General features: G+C 33.2%; 1 protein-coding gene across 1 annotated transcript in view; it reads right to left on the reverse strand.

Moving 5' to 3' along the window:
* Nucleotides 1-20,772, reverse strand: part of LOC140439321 (G1/S-specific cyclin-D2-like) — a 72,624-nt gene that overhangs the window by 46,148 nt on the left and 5,704 nt on the right. The window contains exon 3 of the mRNA XM_072529161.1: nt 3,154-3,310. Coding sequence (XP_072385262.1) covers nt 3,154-3,310 — 157 coding nt within the window. The remainder of the gene's footprint in view (nt 1-3,153; nt 3,311-20,772) is intronic.

A 20,772-nucleotide genomic window follows, 5' to 3' on the forward strand; every position in this document is an offset into this window, starting at 1 on the left:
TAGAAAACGTTCAAAGAAAAGCCACTCAAATTCCTTTGGGACCGAGAAGACCTTCTTATGCAGGAAGACTTAGTATGGCTATCCTAATTTCTTTTGAACTTCGCCGACAACGTGGATACTTAATTACAACATTTAAAATATTAAAATTTAATTTCGGAAATCTTTACGAAGTGTTCACCAGTTTAAACTTAAAAAAGAGAAATTTTCTCCAAGATCAAGACATAACTTTCTACCAAATAAAGTTTTTGAGAACTAGAATAAGCTTAGTAATAAAATTGTCTCTGCTCTCTCTACCAACGCGTTCAAAAACAGACTTGACTGTTTTATGTTATAGTCAAAATATTGTTTTTCTTTTAAACCAAAAATTGTAATTTTGATATTTACTAATGTAATTTCTTTGTTTTTGGGCATAATAGGCACTTGTCCCTCTGCCATATAATTAGCAGTTAGAAGGTCTAAAATCAGGCCACTTTAGACAGGAAGCAGGAGTCAAACAAGCAGATTATCTGAGTCCATTTTCTTTTCATTATTTTAATTTAGATAATCATAAATACCAGGAAATGTTTATATTCAAAATCAGTTTATATTTTTCTTTCTTTCCTAATCCTGCTGTTGGCGCCTTACCAATCGCAATACGAATTAAATTAAAAATCTTACATATTTAACATTTTAAACAATTACTCCATTGTTATTACGTTCAGGTGGAACAAGTTTCACCCTAACAAGAGTACTTGAAAATGCGTATCATATAGGAGCATATCTACCAACAAGATCTACAGCTGTATTTGGGGCACGGAATCTACAGTACTGAACCCGCGTATTTGCAGAGGGTGTAGCGTGATACAATAAATAATTCTACAACTGTTGACCTTTTCTTTAAAAATAAAAAGACCGCCAACTCTATGTCTTTCTCTCTCATATAGAGGTCCGATATGTTAATGGGGGCGTGAAGAATTTTTGGTTCTAAAATTTCTTGTTGAGTCTCTGGTACTCATGTACTAAGCGAAAAAAAAACGAAAAAGGGGAAAGAAAAATATTTATATTGCATGTTTATATACATAGTTATTGAACGGCATAGTTCACAGATATAAGTTATTTTGGATTTTTTAGAATGTACATATTATTTTTATATATCGAATTTTTGTCATGTGGAAAATATCACACTTTTCTACAAAAATGATAACGAAATAACAAACCATTGTCCTCAATGCAACGCAAATGTCAAGAAATCAATACATACATCGGAGGGAAGCAATGTACAGAGGTATGGAATTTTATACAATCAGTAAAAAATACAGGAAAAGACAAAGCACACATACACACCATAAAACCAAGACAATGGAAAGATCACTATGAAAGCTTGCTGACAGAGACAAGACAAGAATACCTAGCGAACTCCCCAACACAGTCAGTACATATACAAGAAGAGGAAGCGAGGGTAGACATCGAAACAGTAAGGAAGGCTGTAATGACCCTAAAGAATGGTAAATCCGCTGGACCTGAGCGAATCTATGCTGAAATGCTTAAGAATGGAACTCATAAACTATTTGAAAAATTAACTTATGTGATCAATCAGTGCCTAAATGGACACCCAGTACCAGAACAATGGAGAACGGCATACATGTCCTCAATACACAAAAAGGGGGGCAAAAGGAATTGTAATAATTATAGAGGCATATCGGTAACCAGCACCCTGAGCAGACTGTATGGACGAATTTTGAGAAATATGATCGAGGAAGAATATAAGCACAATGAAGAGGAAGAACAAAGCGGGTTCCGTTCAGGAAGATCGTGCACCGATAACGTATTTTGTCTTAAACAAATAATAGAAAAAATATCGGCTAAGAATCTAGAAACTCATATTACTTTTGTAGACCTGCAAAAAGCATATGACAACATCCCCTTAGCAAAATTGTGGACAACGTTGAAAAGATCTAACATCAACCACACATTGATAAATGCTGTACAAGAACTATATAGAGACTCAAAGGCACAGATAAAAACAGGAAAATATCTAACGGAAGAATTCCTGGTTACAAAAGGCTTGCGACAGGGATGCTGTATCTCACCAACCTTATTCAAGATATATGTTGCAGCAGCATTGGAAATATGTAAAAGAAAGGTGCATAGGATGGGTATAGAGCTTAGCAATGAATGTATATATACACTCCAGTTTTCTGATGACCAGGTAGTACTAGCGACCGACAGGGAAGACATGCACACATGCTTAGAAAACTGATAGAAGAATATAACGACTGGGGAATGAATGCCAATACAACAAAAACCAAATATCTTTGTACTGGAAACGAGTCAGATAACATATACCTCGAAAACGGACAACATATTTCCTGCTGTCAGAGCTATGACTACTTGGGTGTTGCCTTTGACAATACAGGAACTGATACACGGGAAATAGAAAAACGAATCACTCAAGCAAAGAAAGTCTTAGGATGTCTCAATGGTATACTGTGAAGTAAAGAGATAACGAAAGGAAGAAAATTTAATATATATGAGATCATGATTAAAACTACTCTTCTTTATGGCGCTGAAACATGGAGAATTAGTGAAAAGAACAAAAAGCGAATAGAAGCAGTAGAGATGGATGCAATGAAAAGATCTTTAGGTATTTCCAGACGAGACCGAATCAGAAATGATGTAATAAAACAACCTATGGGAATAGAAGGAAATATAAGAAAGAAATTTAACAACAAGCGACTGCGAAGATAGGAAGAGATGGTGTTTAGGTATCGGACAACGTCGAAAGACGTTCTATATATATATATATATATATATATATATATATATATATATATATATATATATATATATATATATTAATCATTACTGGATAACATCTTGATTTCCAAACAAATTAACTATTCTAATTTTGACAGTTTAAAATACAGAAAAATACTTTTGAGATATTTTGTATGATATTTTCATTATTTAGTGAATACGTTTAACATTTATCAATAAAGACAAACTATGAGGTGTTTGTTGTTGTTGCTATAATCACAAGACCAGATATTAAAATCGAGGTAAACTTTTTTCCAAAACTTATATCCCATTAGTACTAGACTTGTAAAAAAAGCAAGAAGTACAGTTATTTTTTGTTTGGTTCCTAAGCAAAGATGTAATAAATTTAACACTTACCGGTATAACAAATCGGGATCAATGTGAGGGCGTGTCGTCGTAAAAGTTGGCTTGCGTGTCCCCATGAACACCTTTCCAGGACTTGATCGATGTAGTCAAAGCCGGTGATTGCAGATGCGTTCCACTGCAGTTTGGACAACACAAGCAGTTCCCAACTCTGGAAAAATTAAAAAGGGGTTTCTTCAAGATAATATAGTGGTTTTTTATAACAAAGACCTTCATATGAACTATCTTCAGTTACGTTTGAAAAATATAAATAATTTATATTATAAATAATATAATACAAAAACAAGAGATGCATAGGAAGAATATGATGACAGGTTATATATAAATTTACTTTGTTTTTAAGACAGAACTGGTAGCTTGGCTACAAAAAAAATTGCAAGAAAGCGTGTATCAAATGTATCTTCTCTGTTTTTTATCGATATAAAATGTGTAACTTAACTCAGAGTGATTTTATAATGTTTAACTATTAAGAAAATGTTTGTTTTCGATAAAAATAGGAACCCCACGAATTGCATCACAACGCAACAAATCCGTCCCGTCTCGGGTGGTGGTTTCCCTCCGTCACCGGTCTGGATACTCCCAAGGCGAAGGGAGAGAGTCCATCTCCGCCGTTAAGAGGGTCGGGTCCAGACAAAGGGTTGTCTGTACAATAGAGTCTGTGGGAAATGAAGGAGGAGAAAAAGGTCACTGCCAAGTGTATAACCGCGTCGCAGACGGCACCGCGTCTAGCTTCCGAAGAATAAGAATAAACTAATTGACCCTTTGCGTACGAGTACTCGAATTCTCTTTTTGCAAATTAGTCATTCATAGATGTCTATTATTGTTTTCGCACAGGATAGGGCTCCATAATACTACTGACTAGTAGAGACTAGTAGACAAAAATTGGAAATGTATAATTTTTTGTTCACAAAAAAAAATTGTATTTTTAAAAACTAAATAATATTTTTAAAACTAAATAAAGTAATTCTATTATTTTTATCATTTTTTTTTATAGGTTTTAATAAAATTGAAAAAGTTTACATGTTGTATAACGGACTCTCCTCATAGCGTAAATGGACTCTTCCAACTGTTTACTGTGTCGTGGTGCTACTTCCGTGACGCTCGCTTCAGCATTTTACTATAGAGAAAAAGTAATACAATGCTAGTATAGAAGTTTCGCTTCAATAGTTTATGGTCACCACAGGTCACTTGATAGATGTAAATAATATTTAAATAGGTTATCATTTTTTACTTTATACCCGCATATTTTCTCCGTTTAACATTATAACGCAGTTTTATAAAAAAAATTAATTGCAATGTGAATGTGTAAACACCATCTTCATCTTACATTCTATGAACTAACGGAGGTGGTATCAGTAGTAGCCTTTCTTTGTTTATATTCTCGGGATGACTTCGGATTTCTACCACTTTATTTTTTTTTTAGAAAAGAGGTAGAGATTTTTGGAAAGAATATAGATTTTTACACAATATGCAATGTCCTGTTTCTTTACAATGTTCTGTTATTGCAGAATGCGAGAAAATACCAGATATATGGCATCATTGAACTTCTTGTAATGGAGCAACTAATCTCACCAATTGTATAATAAGTGACCACAGGAAAAATGGATGGAATAATATACTAGTAATGTCATTCCCAATTAGGCGAGATGAAGATACAACGATCAGAAAAATTTTCGACCGAAGAGGACCAGTGGGAAGACGAGCCAGAGGAAGACCAAAACTTATGTATCAAGATAACATAGAGGATGATCTAAAATCCATCGGAGTTGAAGCATGGAAAAGAGTTGCCAGAACAGGGGCGAATGGAAGATTGTTCTGAAGAAGGGTTTGGCTCATAACGAGCTGTAATGCCACTGATGATGAATGCCATTCACAATGGTATTATGCCCTATAAGAGTGTCAGATGGTGCTGGCGTCTCTCCGTCTTTTACCTATTTCTTCCACGTCTTCCGGTCTCCTGTCATTTCCTTCAGCTGTTGCAATGTTTTCTTTTTCTTAATCCTGATTTCTTGGATTGATTCCATCCATCCACCCTTTTCTAGGGGTGTCCTTCCTAGACTATTGTCAAAAGACAGTAGTTTACTTGTCATTCCTACCCAGCTTCGTCTTCCCAGCTATTGTTATCAGTTGCTTTGTTTTCTTACCACTGAAGACAAAAGGCCAACCTCTACCAACATCAAGAAAGGTAATGTCCGACTTCCTAGCAAGCACCCCCCATTCTGATCAAAATCGGCAAACATTCCAATTATAGGATCGTTTCCACGTCCCAGATGGAACTTCAGGAAAGCTAACTGGTCTGCTTTCTCTAGTAATATTGATAAATTGGATCCCACCAAAAAGTATAAACTATGAGATATTGACGAGAGCAATAATAAAATCAGCAAAAGCAACGATTCTCCTGGATGGTCTAAGGAGAGCGAAAAACTGTATGAATCATTGCAGACGAATTACTCCAGTACATTGATACCGCCAGGCGCGAGAAATTAGACTGAAGCAGTTAAAAATCTAAATTTCAACAACTTGAGTAGACAAGTCTTGTCACTGATTCGAAAACTTGGAGGAAGTAACCCACCCGACCGTTCAACCAATCTAGAAACACTAAACCAAGTGGCGTCCAACAAAATATCTACCTCAAGAGCACCCAAAACTGCTTAAGTACACAGAATTAAAATCCTCAAAACAGGTCCACTTAAAACAGAGTATTCCAACCCTTTCACCTGTGAAGAAATCAAGGAAGCTCTTAATGAAATAAAAACGATTAAAGCCACTGGTTTTGACACCATTCATGCTGAGTTTCTAAAACGAAGTGGCAGATTTACTAGACAATGGCTTGCAAATTTCTTCTACGACATACTTCAGACGTGAAATGTTCCTCATCAACCAAAAAGAGCAAAAATCGTCGCCATTTTAAAACCAGGGAAAGCTAACGATTCACCAAAACATTAGTTTCACGATTCATCAAAACAAAATTAGCCAAATAATACCCCAACATATACCTGTTGAACAAGCAGGATTTGGACCGAACCGCAGCTGCACAGACCAAGTCCTAGCACTGACTAACTACATAGAAACAGGCTTTCAAAAACTACTAAAAATTTAATGATATGCTATACAACAGAAGTTTCCAAGTTATCATGGGCGATAAGACTAGTACGTAGTACCCAAATGAAACTGAACAATGGCCTCCCACAAGTATCGGTGCTGACCCCCCCTACTCTTTAGCCTTTATATAGCAGACATGCCCGAAACCACAACAAAAAAGTTTGAGCCATCCATTGTTCTATTTGTAATGTATTGTCTTCTTGTACTCAAAACTTAACTGCCATGTAGCCATACGCTAAATGAATTTGGTTGCTTCATTTATAGTACTTTCGCTTTTATTTAGAATCCATGTCACCCTTGCATATGAGAGTGTTGGTGCTGTAATAATTGCAACCTGCAATTTTGTCCTTAAATTGTGTATTTTTCTTTTGATATTACATAATGATTTATAAGTAAAAAATTAACGAAGGGAACAGAAAAATAAAAAAGCATAATTTGGCAATAGCATGCCGAAAAAAGCATAAAAAAAAGGACTTAATGAGCGAAAATTTTGACGTTAAGACAGAGCATTCAAATCAAAAAATATTGATGTAACAATGTTAGATACAATGTACCATCATGAGATTCACAAAAATGAATAAACAGCTACAACAGAGTATCCAATGTCCACTTTATTCGGAGTAATCTGTAAAGTTGGTGAACGACGGCCATTTATCCCAAATTCAATAGATTCTTCTTTTGACTAAAAGAAATTTATTTGTGTCACATTTCAAGACTTTACCACTTCAAGAATTATCGCAAAGTTATCGCAATTATCGCAAAGAATTATCTCATATCAAAATGCTTTGCTCCAAAATAAATTTACAATAAAAAAGTAAGATGTATAAGTTTTAATGTCTTACAGAGACTGCAACATGATAATTAAGTGTTCCGAGTAATACACTGATCGAAATTTCAACATAAGAGCTGAGTCCGGTCCTACAAGTTTGCGAATAGACATAATAGATCACCCTATTATTCCTTGGAGGGAAATTCTCCTAGACAAGATGAATTTCATTCGGTTACTGTAACAGTCTGTGCTTCTATGAAAACAAAATTACCATATTAATATGAAAATGATTCTTCGGAAAGAATAGGAAACGGAATATCGGCATGGACCCTTTAATATGGTTAGAGAAATTTCGTTAGTGAGATTGTAGTTTTGCCAGAACAAGATATATGCCCTCGTAATTTTTCATAACAATAGCTACATGATAAATAGTTAACCGATGATAATAAATATAAAGGTGGTTAGTAAGTTGCGAATTATTTTATTGGACAGCCCTTACTTTGACATCGTTTTTTTGTGGTTTACAACGCGTATAAACAAACTGGATTTTTAAATATATTTATTAAACTACAAATGTAATAATCGAATTAGCATACAAAGGACGTTCATTAAAAAACCTTACAAAAAAAAGTTATAGCAGAGCACCTAGGAAAAACCAATTATTAACATTTCATACTCTCCTGGGGAACTTTTTGAAAGGAATACAAATTCTGAATGATTGAACGGAAACTCGATGAGGATCCTGAAGAAATTGTTTTGCAAACAATTAAGCTTCAAAATATGAAAATGGTTAAGTAAAGAACGAATCGCAACTTAAATGATAATAGAGAAAACTAAACGATTTGAAATAACTTTAAACAACTTCAAGGACAAAGGTTTTAGTTTTTACTTGAGGTAGTATTTTGAAACTCTCGCTTCTTATGTTTTGCTACATATCTATTTTCATTACCAGTCACTTACTGGCGAAGAAAAAAATTTTTGATTACATTTCACTACCCACTCGAATAATATTACATATTATAGATTTCCATTGTCTACCAATGATCAAATCAGAAAGATATATATCTTCTAATTTAATTACAACATACGACAAAATGACATGTAATTATTATGTCCCCTTAGTAGTATATTGAACGTAGGGTTAAAATGCTGTTATTTTAGTGGTTTTATCTATAGCGATTTTCGTGATGCGACATCATTAATGATCTGTGCGACCTGAATAACATCGCATTCCCATCATTAGCGGTTTGGTTTTCAGATGACAAAGAGGAAATTGATGACTATGCGTAATTAGAGAAAAATGACAAATTTAAGACGCAAAATGTGAGGGGTTTTATCTCCTGAGTTGTTGATTGGAAAAATGTTCCCGTATAATACAAACTGATATTAAAAATCAAGAATTCCTTAGAATTGGATATTTTTGATTTGTAATGTCGAGTATTTTGAAACGGTTGGTATGGGGTGAATAAAAAATAGATTTGAAGATTTACGGCATTCATAAATGGTGATTTTTTTAAATGATACAGAGTAAGTATAAATATTGGTACAATATTTCGGTAAAACCAATTTAAAATATTAAATGTGTCATCGTCTGCTAGTGTCAATGAGGAGTTTTATTAAAAAATTATTAGGGTGGGGATGAGGAGTATGTATCACTAAAAATTGGTTTGTTTACTGTTTTGAAAAGTTAGCTGCTAAAACCTCTGATAACAAATTTATATCAAACATTGTTAATTATATATACAAGGTAAGTTATTAATATGATTCGTCAATTTAAGTTATTAGCGCAGAAAAATTAAGATGGATCATAAGCATGAATGCAAAAAAATGTTAGTCTGTCTGATAAAAAATCAAAAATCTAGCCCACGTCTGATATTACTGTTATCTTCTTCTTGAAGTGGCTTCTCCGTTATTGAAGGTAGGCGATAATTTCGGCAAAGGACTCTCTGTTTTCTGCGGTTTTTTATTATGAATGGTTGACCATGCCTAGTCTCTTACATTCTTTAACTACGAACATTTTCTTCTCACTGGGACTCTTTTTCCTTCAATCCTCCCTTCCATTCAGAGTAGTAGAAAGTTGTGTTTTTTTCCTCTATAGAAAACCTATCTATTATAATCTTAAAAATCTTCTGGAGCGATAAAATACTACTCAGAATTAAAACGAGAAAGTTGCAATATCTGGGTAGTATCTATTTTACTTGTGGATATAAATAATTGCTACAATTGATTATGCATTGGAGGATTCGGTGAAGTGCAGGATTGGAATGAGGTGGGTGTTTTGATTGAGAAATCTCGGCAGCAACAGTTCGCATGAATTCCTATTCAACTGTTCTCGAGCGTTATAAGTAGAGCGCGGATTATATGCAGATTGCATATACCTGCATATTTTATCAGTTTTTGAAAAAAATGCATATTTTGAGAACATTTTAATTTACCTGCATATTATGGTCATCTTTACACCCAAAAATTATATTTAACAGTTCGCTCTGATAAGGTCGAATAATTTAAGGAATTTACAAGTTGAATGGTCGTATTCAGGTAATTTTTTTTAACCCGATTTCACTGTGGTCATTAGGCAACAATAGAGTATTCACAAGGGACTATTTATTTTTATTACTGTTATCTAAATGATTTTTATAATAATGAATGAGACACTGTATTTGTGAATAATTCTACTATTGTTAGAAAATGGACAATCCCATACCATATTTTTTTAAGGAGGCTTTTATGATCTTATAATACGGTTGTTGCTTTGCACATCAAATATTGAGTAGGCATAACTAGACTCAGGTTGAGGTTAGTATTTTGCAAATTTGCAGATTTGCAAATGATGTCCGAAACAGGTAAAATCTTGACCACTCCTTCGTCGATAGAATATTTTTTACGAAAGGAGCTAAATTTACACATCATGGTCTTTTTAATTTAAAGAAAAATCATTTCTGAGATACTACATATCCTCATATAAAGAGAGAAAGGCATTTTCAACATAAATTTCAAATAAACGTATGATTTGAAACCATTGGTAATAATTTTTTACGGACATGCGAATTACCTTGTAATCTGAATGGAGAAATTTATTTACATTTTTTACGAAATGATTTTATTGATTTGTTGGAGGAATTTTCATAAAACTTAAGGCAAAATATGTGGTTTATGCAAGATGGTACACTAACACATTATAGAGAGAGACCATACATACTTAAGTACAACTTTCCTGAACGTTGGATTGGTCGTGGTAGTCATATTCCTTGATCATGTGGTAAGATATTAGTAGTACATAGTAGATAGATGTGTAGTAGATAGTAAATATCCCAAAAGAATACTTATTATTTTAATTATAATACTTATAATAAATACTGCAGCAGTTTCTTTAGAATCAATGACGCTATTTAATGTGACACGATCTTTTATGGAATGTATTGACAAATGAAATAAAGAAAATGGTGGACATATCGATCACTTACTTTCACAAAAAGTTTAATGTTATTTAGTTTAACTATTTTTAATTTGGTTTGTAAATAAAATGTTTTGGTTATGACTATAATTTAATATAAAATGTAAAATGTGTGATGTAAAATCCTATTATTCTGTTATTTTGTCAAATCCTATTATTAATTATCCTGCTGATATATTTATTTTATTTAATATTTCGGTAACTATTACCTTACGTTAAAGGTATTTCATACCAAAATTCAGAAGTATTGATGTTTTTGTCTATTTTTCCTTGGTTGCCTGGAGTAATTGCGTTAAATCATAATTATGCAGCTAATTTGTAAAACGCGATTATCTCGAAAACTGTTGAGTTTATAAGTTATTAACAGGTATACCTTTTTTTTGTTAAAATATTGTATCTTTAATTTTTTTTATTAAAATTACCGGTAATTTAAATAGCAAAAAAGTTACGAGCAACTTTATGTCACATATGTAGCATATGTGGCGCCTTTATCAGATACATCAAAGTTTGCACCAAATTATAATTTCCCATGTTCAAAAGTACTCAGTTGTAAATTTTTATACATAAATGTTTACAAACATGAAAGTTAGAGCGAAAAATAAAATTTTAAATTTCCACTTTAACACGAAAATGTACCATGGCCTTGTGTCCAAAAGAATAACTCCTGATCATAAAAATTAATTGAGTAATTATATTAAAAAGATTTTACATGACTTTTAACTGTGAATAAAAAACCCTTTACAACTGAACAAAATAGTCCTTTTTTACTTTTTATTCTTTTATTAAGTGATCTTTTTAAATTTACCAATCAGTATTACCTAAATCATTATTAAGTCATCCCCAACGGCATTTATCATTTTTGATAAACATCACTCATATAAAATTCACCTTATTCAAACTACCCCCGAAACGAGTTCAAAAATCTTGCGTATTATGGGAAAACCACCCCTTAATCGCACCTTTTCTCATGCAATACTTTTGTTCCCTGCATAGGCATGTGTACGCCTAACTGTGAGAAACTAAAAAATCTTTTGTTGTACATACGGGACCTGATTCCGATATGGGCCATATTTCTTTAAGGGAAACTACCCTCGAAAGGGCGCGCAAACCGGAACTAAGTTCAAAGATCTTTGCTCTTCCAATTTCAATAGACATGATAATAGTATGGATTTAGATTATTTACTAAGGGTGCAGGATGAGGAAGGATGTTGAGGTTCATCTCTGAGAATCCGCTTCCTTTTTTATAATTTTCAATTCTCATTTGCATAGAGAGTTGTTGTCAGTTATAAAATACTTAATATATTCAAAAATCAACTTAAACTATAATTTAGATGAGAATATTGCTGTATATGCCCTATAAACAAAGTACTTAATATTAAACTCTTCAAATACAGACTAATTTAATTGGTCATGAGTGTTATAACTGTTACAGAAATTCCGCCGATTCCAAAAAGGTTCAGATCACATGAGTCTTTCACTGTTTATTGAAATTAAATTGAAACTAAACACAAACAGAAAAAATAGGAAATTAAGATAGGAAACAAACAAAACCGGATATACACTAGCAAAGCTATATCACGCCATATCATTATAGAAAGAAATAAGAAAAAATCAGAGGAAAAAGATTGGAATTACAGAAAGATGATTTTCTATGTATTTTTGGTAATAAGTGTGTAAAATCTTTATGCTTATGTTCCTAAAATAGTATTTTATTTAACGTTTCCACTTCCAGATTGGAATTCCAACTGAATCAAATAGAGGGGATGTGACGAAAAAAATCAAAAACATTATAAGAACCAAAATTAGTAGTAAGAGACTGGATGAAAGACCAGAATTTAAATGTGGTCTTTAAAATACACAAATAATCAGTAAAGCTATATATAGTTGGTACCGTATAAATCCCGATACACGTCATCCGCGTCATAGTAAGTGACGTCACATGATACCAACACAGAATATTTAAGTCGTAGGTCTGTTCCTTATTAGAATGCTTTAGCCAAGTACACTGACGTTACAGCCATTAGACATATTTTACTATACAAGCTAGAAATAATATTTGAAGATTTCTATTAATGTAAACTTAAAGGAATATACTATAACTTGTTTCATTTAATTTGTATAAAGCGTTTTTTTAAAGCACACTTGTCCTGATCACACTGTAATCAAACGAAGTTGACATTTTAGCATAAATTGGTAACACTTATTTGACAGTTGCTGTGTTGACACTTCAGATTTGTTTTTATGATTTACTATTAATTAAACTCTGTTTTTTTAGAATAAAATTAGAGTGATTTAATTTAATAAGTGTTTTTAAAACTTTTTGTAAACTTTAAATTATAAAACGTACACTGGACAGTTAAGTAACATATATTGTAATATATTGAACAAAATTTATAAATATTCAAAATAGCCAACAATCACTTTAATAATTAATCAAAGAAATATCATTCTTCTAACGTTTCTTCTATTGTTAATTTTTACATTTGGAGTAATTTTACTTGTTTTATCTTATTACTGTAACGAACGTGCTTAAGACAGTTTAATCTTAACATGAAATATTTTACATACTTTAATGTCAGTTTTTATTTGTCAAATATTTTAATTTCTGAGTGTTTTTAAATCTATATGTACGTCATTTGTTTGTAATGTTAAAATTATTTTACAGTGTACTCATGAGGAAGCTATTCAATAGAAAGCGAAATATAGAGTTCTCTCTCTATCTATCTATTATATATATATATATATATATATATATATATATATATATATATATATATACATATTCTATACAAAAAGGAAAAAAAGTTTAAGTAACTAACGTGTTCTAAAACCACAAAGGCAACAAGTGGTGAACGGGTGTCCATTACTAACCCACTTCCCGCAATTGAAAAGACGGCGTAATTACACAGAAATCATCCCGCAAAGAAACGAGGACACTCGATTGATATATTCAGGATATTCTTCTTTTTGAAACAGGATGTAAGGTGGATGAACACCCTTAGAACATTTGAAGCAATTTGCGGTAAGACGTTATCACTGGCCAACAAAAGGGAAAACAGTAATCAAAATTTAATGAGACCTGACCCTGTAAGACAATGGTAGTGGACGAAAAGATCCTCAGATAATGTTTACAATATTATCTTTTCCTTCCGGACGTGTGCGTCTCAATGTCATCAGAATCAGATATAAAAACTTCTTATTGCGTCATCCGCCGATGTCTAGTCGTTTTATCGCCGGGTTTATGTACGACACGTGACACACATTGGCCTAATTTCGGCGTAAAGCAGAACCCAGTTTTACATACTTAATATTCGATAACTTATTGATTCAGCATTAATTATTATCCTCACAATTTCTGACCATGAAGAAAAATATCTTTATCGCATAATAGTTATTAAGAATGTTAGCAAATCTCACAGAAAACCAAATAGTGAGATCATTTGTCGATACAACCTAAATCGCCTTAGACAAAACAGAAAAACAAAGATAAAAACAACAATTATATTAATCATTGTATGGGTGTTTTTTCATTTTCTATACAAAACTGCCTTAAGCAAATTTTATTAAATGTTGAGAATGTTTGTTGATAAAATGAAGGGCAGTAGTGAATTAAATTTTATATATCTTTAAAAAGCCCACACCTTTTCCTCTTGATTTTTGAGTTATGGACAATTTTATACAAACCCGTGACAGGGGACTGTTGTAGCCATCCAGAGGGATGCTTTTATGGACAAAAACAATTAATTTTATTTAAGTTTAATTTGACAGTAAATTTTTGGACATCAGTCATAATAAAATATAAAAAACTACAATGTGGTTGTGGTATGGGATATTGTAATCAGTGTTCGCCATATTTTACTGGAGTGTCCTTTATATTGCATGGAAAGGTTTCAATATAAATTACAAGATACCTACAAGCAATATTAAGTGACGGAACTGAAATGAAAAATTTGTCATCATACTTATATTTTATATTCCATAAATGGTGGAGAAATCATAAACACCATGAGATTTGCAGATGACACGGTAAATATGGCTGAGAGTATAGAAGAACTACAAACTTTCCTAGATGCAATAAATAGTGAATGCATTCAAATGGGACTTGACATCAACACAGATAAGTCCAAATTTATGATAGTATCAAGGAGTCCAATAAATAATGAACAACTAACTCTTGGTGGACAGCAAATAGAGAGAGTGACAAAATATAAATATCTGGGAGCTTACATCAACACAGAATTAGATCCAGACCATGAGATCCGGGTACGAATAGAAATGGCAAGGGCAGCGTTCTTAAAATTCAAACAATTATTCTGTGACAAAAATCTGAATACTGCGCTGAGACTGAGGTTTGTTGAATGTTATGTCTGGTCGCAACTATTGTACGGGGTAGAAACATGGACACTAAAAGCGCAAATATTTAAAAAGATTGAAGCCTTTGAACTTTGGATATACAGGAGAATGTTGAGAATTCCATGGACTGCCAGGGTCACTAATGAGGAAGTGCTGAGAAGGATGGGTCGAGACAAAAAATTGTTGAGAACGATAAAAGTACGCAAGACTGCATACTTTGGACACATACTAAGAAATAATAAATATAGTCTTCTGCAGGTCATCATGCAGGGTAGAGTCGATGGCAAAAAGGGAATAGGTAGAAAGAGGAAGTCATGGCTGCGAAATATTCGAGACTGGACAAACATGACTGTAGACGAATTATTCCACGTTGCAAAAGACAGAGAAGCTTTTAAAAATGTGGTCGCCAACCTCCGTTAATGGGGACGGCATAGGAAGAAGAAGATATTCCATAAATGATTTAAATAAATTGTAAAATTTTAAATTGTACTGCGCCAATGACTCTTGAGGTTGAGCCAAAAAAAAAAAATTACTTCTGCTAATTAATTATCACAACCGATATTTTAGGTTGACATAATACTTTGAAAAATTGGTGATTTTGAAGTAACTATGCCAATGAATGACCTTACGTTAATGACACTAACAAACAATACCCGTGATGGTCTAGTTAGAGAGTTTTCAAAGCCTTAAATCTGGAAACTTTAACTAAGGTATGCTAATCTTATACAAGATCATCAATATACAAGAAAGGAAATAGAAAAAACTGCGAAAACTATCAGGGAATCAGCATTATATCGTCTATAGGCAGACTGTATGGAAAGACCATAAAGGAAAAATTAGAAATATACATACAAAATAAAATCGGAGAAGACCAGGCAGGTTTCACAGCGGGGAAAGCATGCTTAGATCACATTTACACGGTCGAACAACTAATAGAAAAAAGAATGGCCAAAAATAGATCGGTCCATCTGGCTTTTGTTGATCTTAAGAAGGCATATGACTCAATACCTAGAACCAAGCTATGGGAAGCAATGGAAGACATCGAAGTTCCACGAAGATTAATAAACGCGGTAAAAGCACTCTACAAGAATAACGAAGTAGCTATCAAAACGGGCAATAGAATATGCAGTCCATTTAAGACGACAAAGGGACTACTACAGGGTTGCTCCACATCCCCCACCCTGTTCAAAATATTCCTGGAAAAAACCCTGAAACCATGGAAAAGAAAGTGCGAAGGAATGGGTATACCAGTAAGGAACGAATATCTATATACGCTAAGTTTTGCCGACGACCAAATAGTGATCGCACAAGACGAGGATGACCTCAGTTTTATGATGAGAAAACTGGAGCAGGAATATACAAAGAATGGGATGGAAATAAACCTAAAGAAAACTGAATACCTTACAACGGAGATAAAACAGCTGGAAATAGACGAAGGTAAACAAATCAAAGGAACAGACAAGTATAAGTATTTAGGTTTCATAATATCAAACAAAGGAACAACGGAGGAAGATATAAAAAATAGACTAGGACAAACAAGAGACTGCATACGAAAATTGAACCCGGTACTATGGGATAAGAACATCAGCATGAAAACAAAGAAAAAAATATATAATACCATGAAAAGAAGTATCCTCACTTATGGGTGTGAAAATTGGACAATAAATAAGAAAACCAAAAACAAAATAAGAGCAACAGAGATGGAATTCCTAAGGAGAAGCTGCAGAGTAACAAGAAGAGATAGAATAAATAACATGGAGATTAAGAGGAGAATGGGAATGAACTCCGACATAATAGACTACATCGAACAGAAGAGGTTAACCTGGTACGGACATGTCAGAAGAGCAGACCAAAATCGGTGGATAAATAGAATAACAGAGTGGGGCCCGATAGGAAGAAGAAAGAGAGGCAGACCCCGAAGATCTTTCAGAGATGAAGTGGACGAAGCAATGAGTAAAAGAAACCTACAGGAAGGGGACTGACTAAACAGGAAAAATTGGAGAAAACGGTTGAGTGAAGGAATACAGTGAAAACTGTGGAAATCCTTGTATATATATATGCTAATCTTAACAGAAGAGTTCCTGGTACTCCAGATTGGTGGTTGCGCGTATGGGGTTAACAAGCCTACCATTTCAGAAACCCATTTTTTACGAAATCAAAACTTGAAAACATCAGACAATATTCATTACCCATGATTTCCACATTTATCGTCTGTCGGTATTTTACTATTTATATTAAAAGGCGCCTTTGGTTGTAAACGAATATTTACTTTTGCTTACAAATATGATTTATTCTTGTGACTAAGAATGATTAGATCATTTACTGCTAATTAAATTAACGGTTACTGCATGGATTCTTTTCCCATAACAAATCGGAATGTAGATGAGGATGCCTAACGTAGGAGCGGGAAAAGAAATTGTTGCGAGGACATTCTCACGAAAACGATACTAACGTAAACAAAATATAAATAATTACTTCTCGAAATTGATTAGGAAAAAAATAATATATGCTACTACTGGTTAAATTAATAATTGTATTATTAACGGTACGTTTTTCATTTTTTTTTTCACTTATCAATTTTAAGTTAGGTATATGCTAATACGCGATCTTACCAATTGTGTACCTCAATTATTTCTTTCTTTTTTACCATCACTTTTTTATCTCCTTGTCAAAAATGCTCTTGTATTAAATAACACGGGAAATAAGATTTAATTAATTAAAAAAAAAAGACGCCAAAATATCTGCCGAAAAGTTTTCTTTATAATAGGCCTAGAATAACTAAAAATTTTTTTAGATAATGTGTAAATGTATTTTTTACAGTCCCGGACAGTCTTTTTTGCTTATTTTCCTATAGTAATATCATACATTATCAATACTGACGCAAAAAAAACAGTTTCAGAATCTCTTTACACAGTATAATGATTATGCGTTTTGGTCAACGCTGAGCTTCAAAGATTAACACACATCTTCAATACAACAGCCAAGAAATACAATATGATAATATCAGCAGAAAAAACCAAGTGTATGACAACATCTAAATACCCACTACGATGTAAAATTGAAATTGATGGAAAAATAATAAAGCCGGAAGCAAGGTTTAGATATCTGGGAATAGACATAACTAGTTACGGAGAAGTACGACAACAAAGCTTAAAAGTAAGTAAAGCGACGGGATCTCTTAATGACACAATCTGGAAGAACAAACACCTAAGACAAGACACAAAAACAAGAATCTATAAAGCAGCAATTAGACCTATATTAACATACACGGCGGAGACACATACAGTCCATCTAATTTACAAACCGTTGCACGTCATTATCTACGTCAGAGATCGAAGTTGACATACTTGCCAAAGTATAAAAAAATCCTGAATCCATTTAAAATCAAATAGGTCACATAATTATTATTCTACTCTTTACAACGACTATTTAAATTCTTACGTGACATTTTTGAAATAAAACACACTAATTTTGTTCTAAAATGAACAGATTTTATTAAATAGGTAAAAATATAAAACAAGAGGTATTCACTTTAAAATTTAAAATAACAAAGTACAAAAAGTGTCAACACCGCAACTGTCAAATAAGTGTTACCAATTTATGCCAAAATTTCACCTTTGTTCGATTACAGTTACAGTGTGTTCCGAACAAATGTTCTTCATAAAAACGCTTTATAATGCATTTATACAAATTAAATGAAACATATTGTTGTCTATTTCTTTAAGTTAACATTAATAGAAATCTTTAAATATTAGTTCTACGCGTATATAATAAAATATGTCTAGTGACTGTAATGCCAGTGTACTCGGCAAAGTGATTCTAAAAAAGAACACACCTACCGCCTAAATATTTCGTGTTGGTATCATGTGACGTCACGGGCTATGGCGCCGATGACGTGCAACGGTATGTAAATTAGATGAAGTATATACACATCTAAAACGAGACGACCACTAGAAACGACAGAGATGAAAATACTTCGACGAATATCAGGGAAAAGTCTGTTGGATAGGGAGAGAAGTGAAAACATAAGAACAATAAACATACGAATAACACGAGAAAGTCACCAAATGGACGAAGAAGTATTGACAGACCAAGAAAAAGATGGTGAGATAATTTAAACAATTTAAGAAGCTAATATTGAAGAAGAAACAGGCTTTAAAGCCTACATACAAGAAGGAAGAAGAAGTCAATGCTGCTATTTAGCTTCATTTAAACTTATTTAATAATAAATATTTGCTAAAAATGATAAGAAAGATAGTCCAAATATACGAAAAAGTGTACAAACTGTTTCGAGGAATTCAAAATTTTTAACAAATATAGTCCCTTCCAATTCCTGGTACGACAGATGAAAGTGACACAGAGATATAATATCGATATCATCGTAAAAATCAAATTTTTTGTACTGATTATTGTAAATTCCCTTTTAATACAAGATTTACAGTTAATTTTATAAAAGTTCAATAAAAGATGCAAATAAATTGATGTTTTTTCTATGAAGAATATACAATAAAATTTTGAGAAACAAAAATTATTCTCGAATTATAATCACAAATGCAGAACGAATGAAATTTTATTTTAGGCGAGCGCCCCAAAAAGATGACTACACTGTAAAAATTTTTTAGTAAATCTACCGATTTAAATACGGTATATAGGAGCATATATAGGCGACAAGATGAAATGCACTAACTACAGGGGAATCACGTTATTAAATACAATGTACAAAATATTAACTAATTTGATCAGACAAAGAATAGAAAAAGAAACTAGAACAAAAATAGGTGAATACCAACATGGATTCAGAGAAGGTAAGTCAACAATAGATGCAATACACATTGTAACGCAAATCGTCGAAAAAAGTTACGAGCACGGAATAGATCTACATATACTGTTTATTGACTACAAGCAAGCTTTTGACAGTGTAATAAGGGAGGAGCTAATTAAGGATATGAATAAATTAGGCATCCAAGAAAAACTAATAAGTCTCACGAAAATGACGATGAAGGAATCCAAGGCACGAATCTTAACAAGGGAAGGCCCGTCAGATGAAGTACAAATGGAGGTACAAACATTATTTAACATTGCCATAGAGGGGACAGTAAGAGCAGCCAAAATTATGGGAACGATTATCGAATCTTCAGCCCAACTGATAGCGTATGTAGACGATATTGCACTGGTTTTATTATAGAGATTTAAAAACCACGCAGAATATAATAATAATACTAGATAAAGAAGCAAAGAAGAGAGGGCTAGTAATAAACCAAAGCAAAACGAAATACCTCAAGTGTTCAAGAGAGAATACGAACGAGAAAGAAATTAAGCTTGGTGCATATACGTTTGAAAGAGTACACCGTTTCAAATACCTGGGAGTGATGGTGAATGACAGAAATAATAGAACGGATGAAATAAATGAACGCATCCTACTGGGTAATTAAACCTACTGGAACTACCAAAAATTCCTGAAAGAAAAGCACATTAGTAAGAAAACCAAATTAAAAATTTACAAGACTGCAATCAGGCCAGTGATCACCTATGGTGCAGAGACGATGTGCCTAACACAAAAAGATGAAATGAGGTTGGAAATCTTAGAGAGAAAGATAATTCGACGAACAATGGGACCGGTGAGGATAAGTGTAGGCGAATTTAGAAGATTAACCAATGAAGAAACTAAAGAAGTCATCGAGGGTGAAGACATAATCAAGTTCGTGAAGACGCAAAGGCTCAGGTGGCTGGGACACACAGAAAGAGCTAACCCAGACTCTACGCTAAAGCGAATAACTGGATGGAGACCAACAACAAAGAGACCAAAGGGGAGACCCAAAACAAGATGGAGAGATCAAGTCTTATGAGACATCATAAAGAAGCTGAGAATCTACAATTGGAAGGAGCGCTGTAAGGACCGGAAAGAATGGAGGAAAATTGTAGACAGGGCCAAGTC

Source organism: Diabrotica undecimpunctata, chromosome 4 (assembly GCF_040954645.1).
Source record: "Diabrotica undecimpunctata isolate CICGRU chromosome 4, icDiaUnde3, whole genome shotgun sequence".
Classification (NCBI taxonomy): Eukaryota; Metazoa; Arthropoda; class Insecta; order Coleoptera; family Chrysomelidae; genus Diabrotica; species Diabrotica undecimpunctata.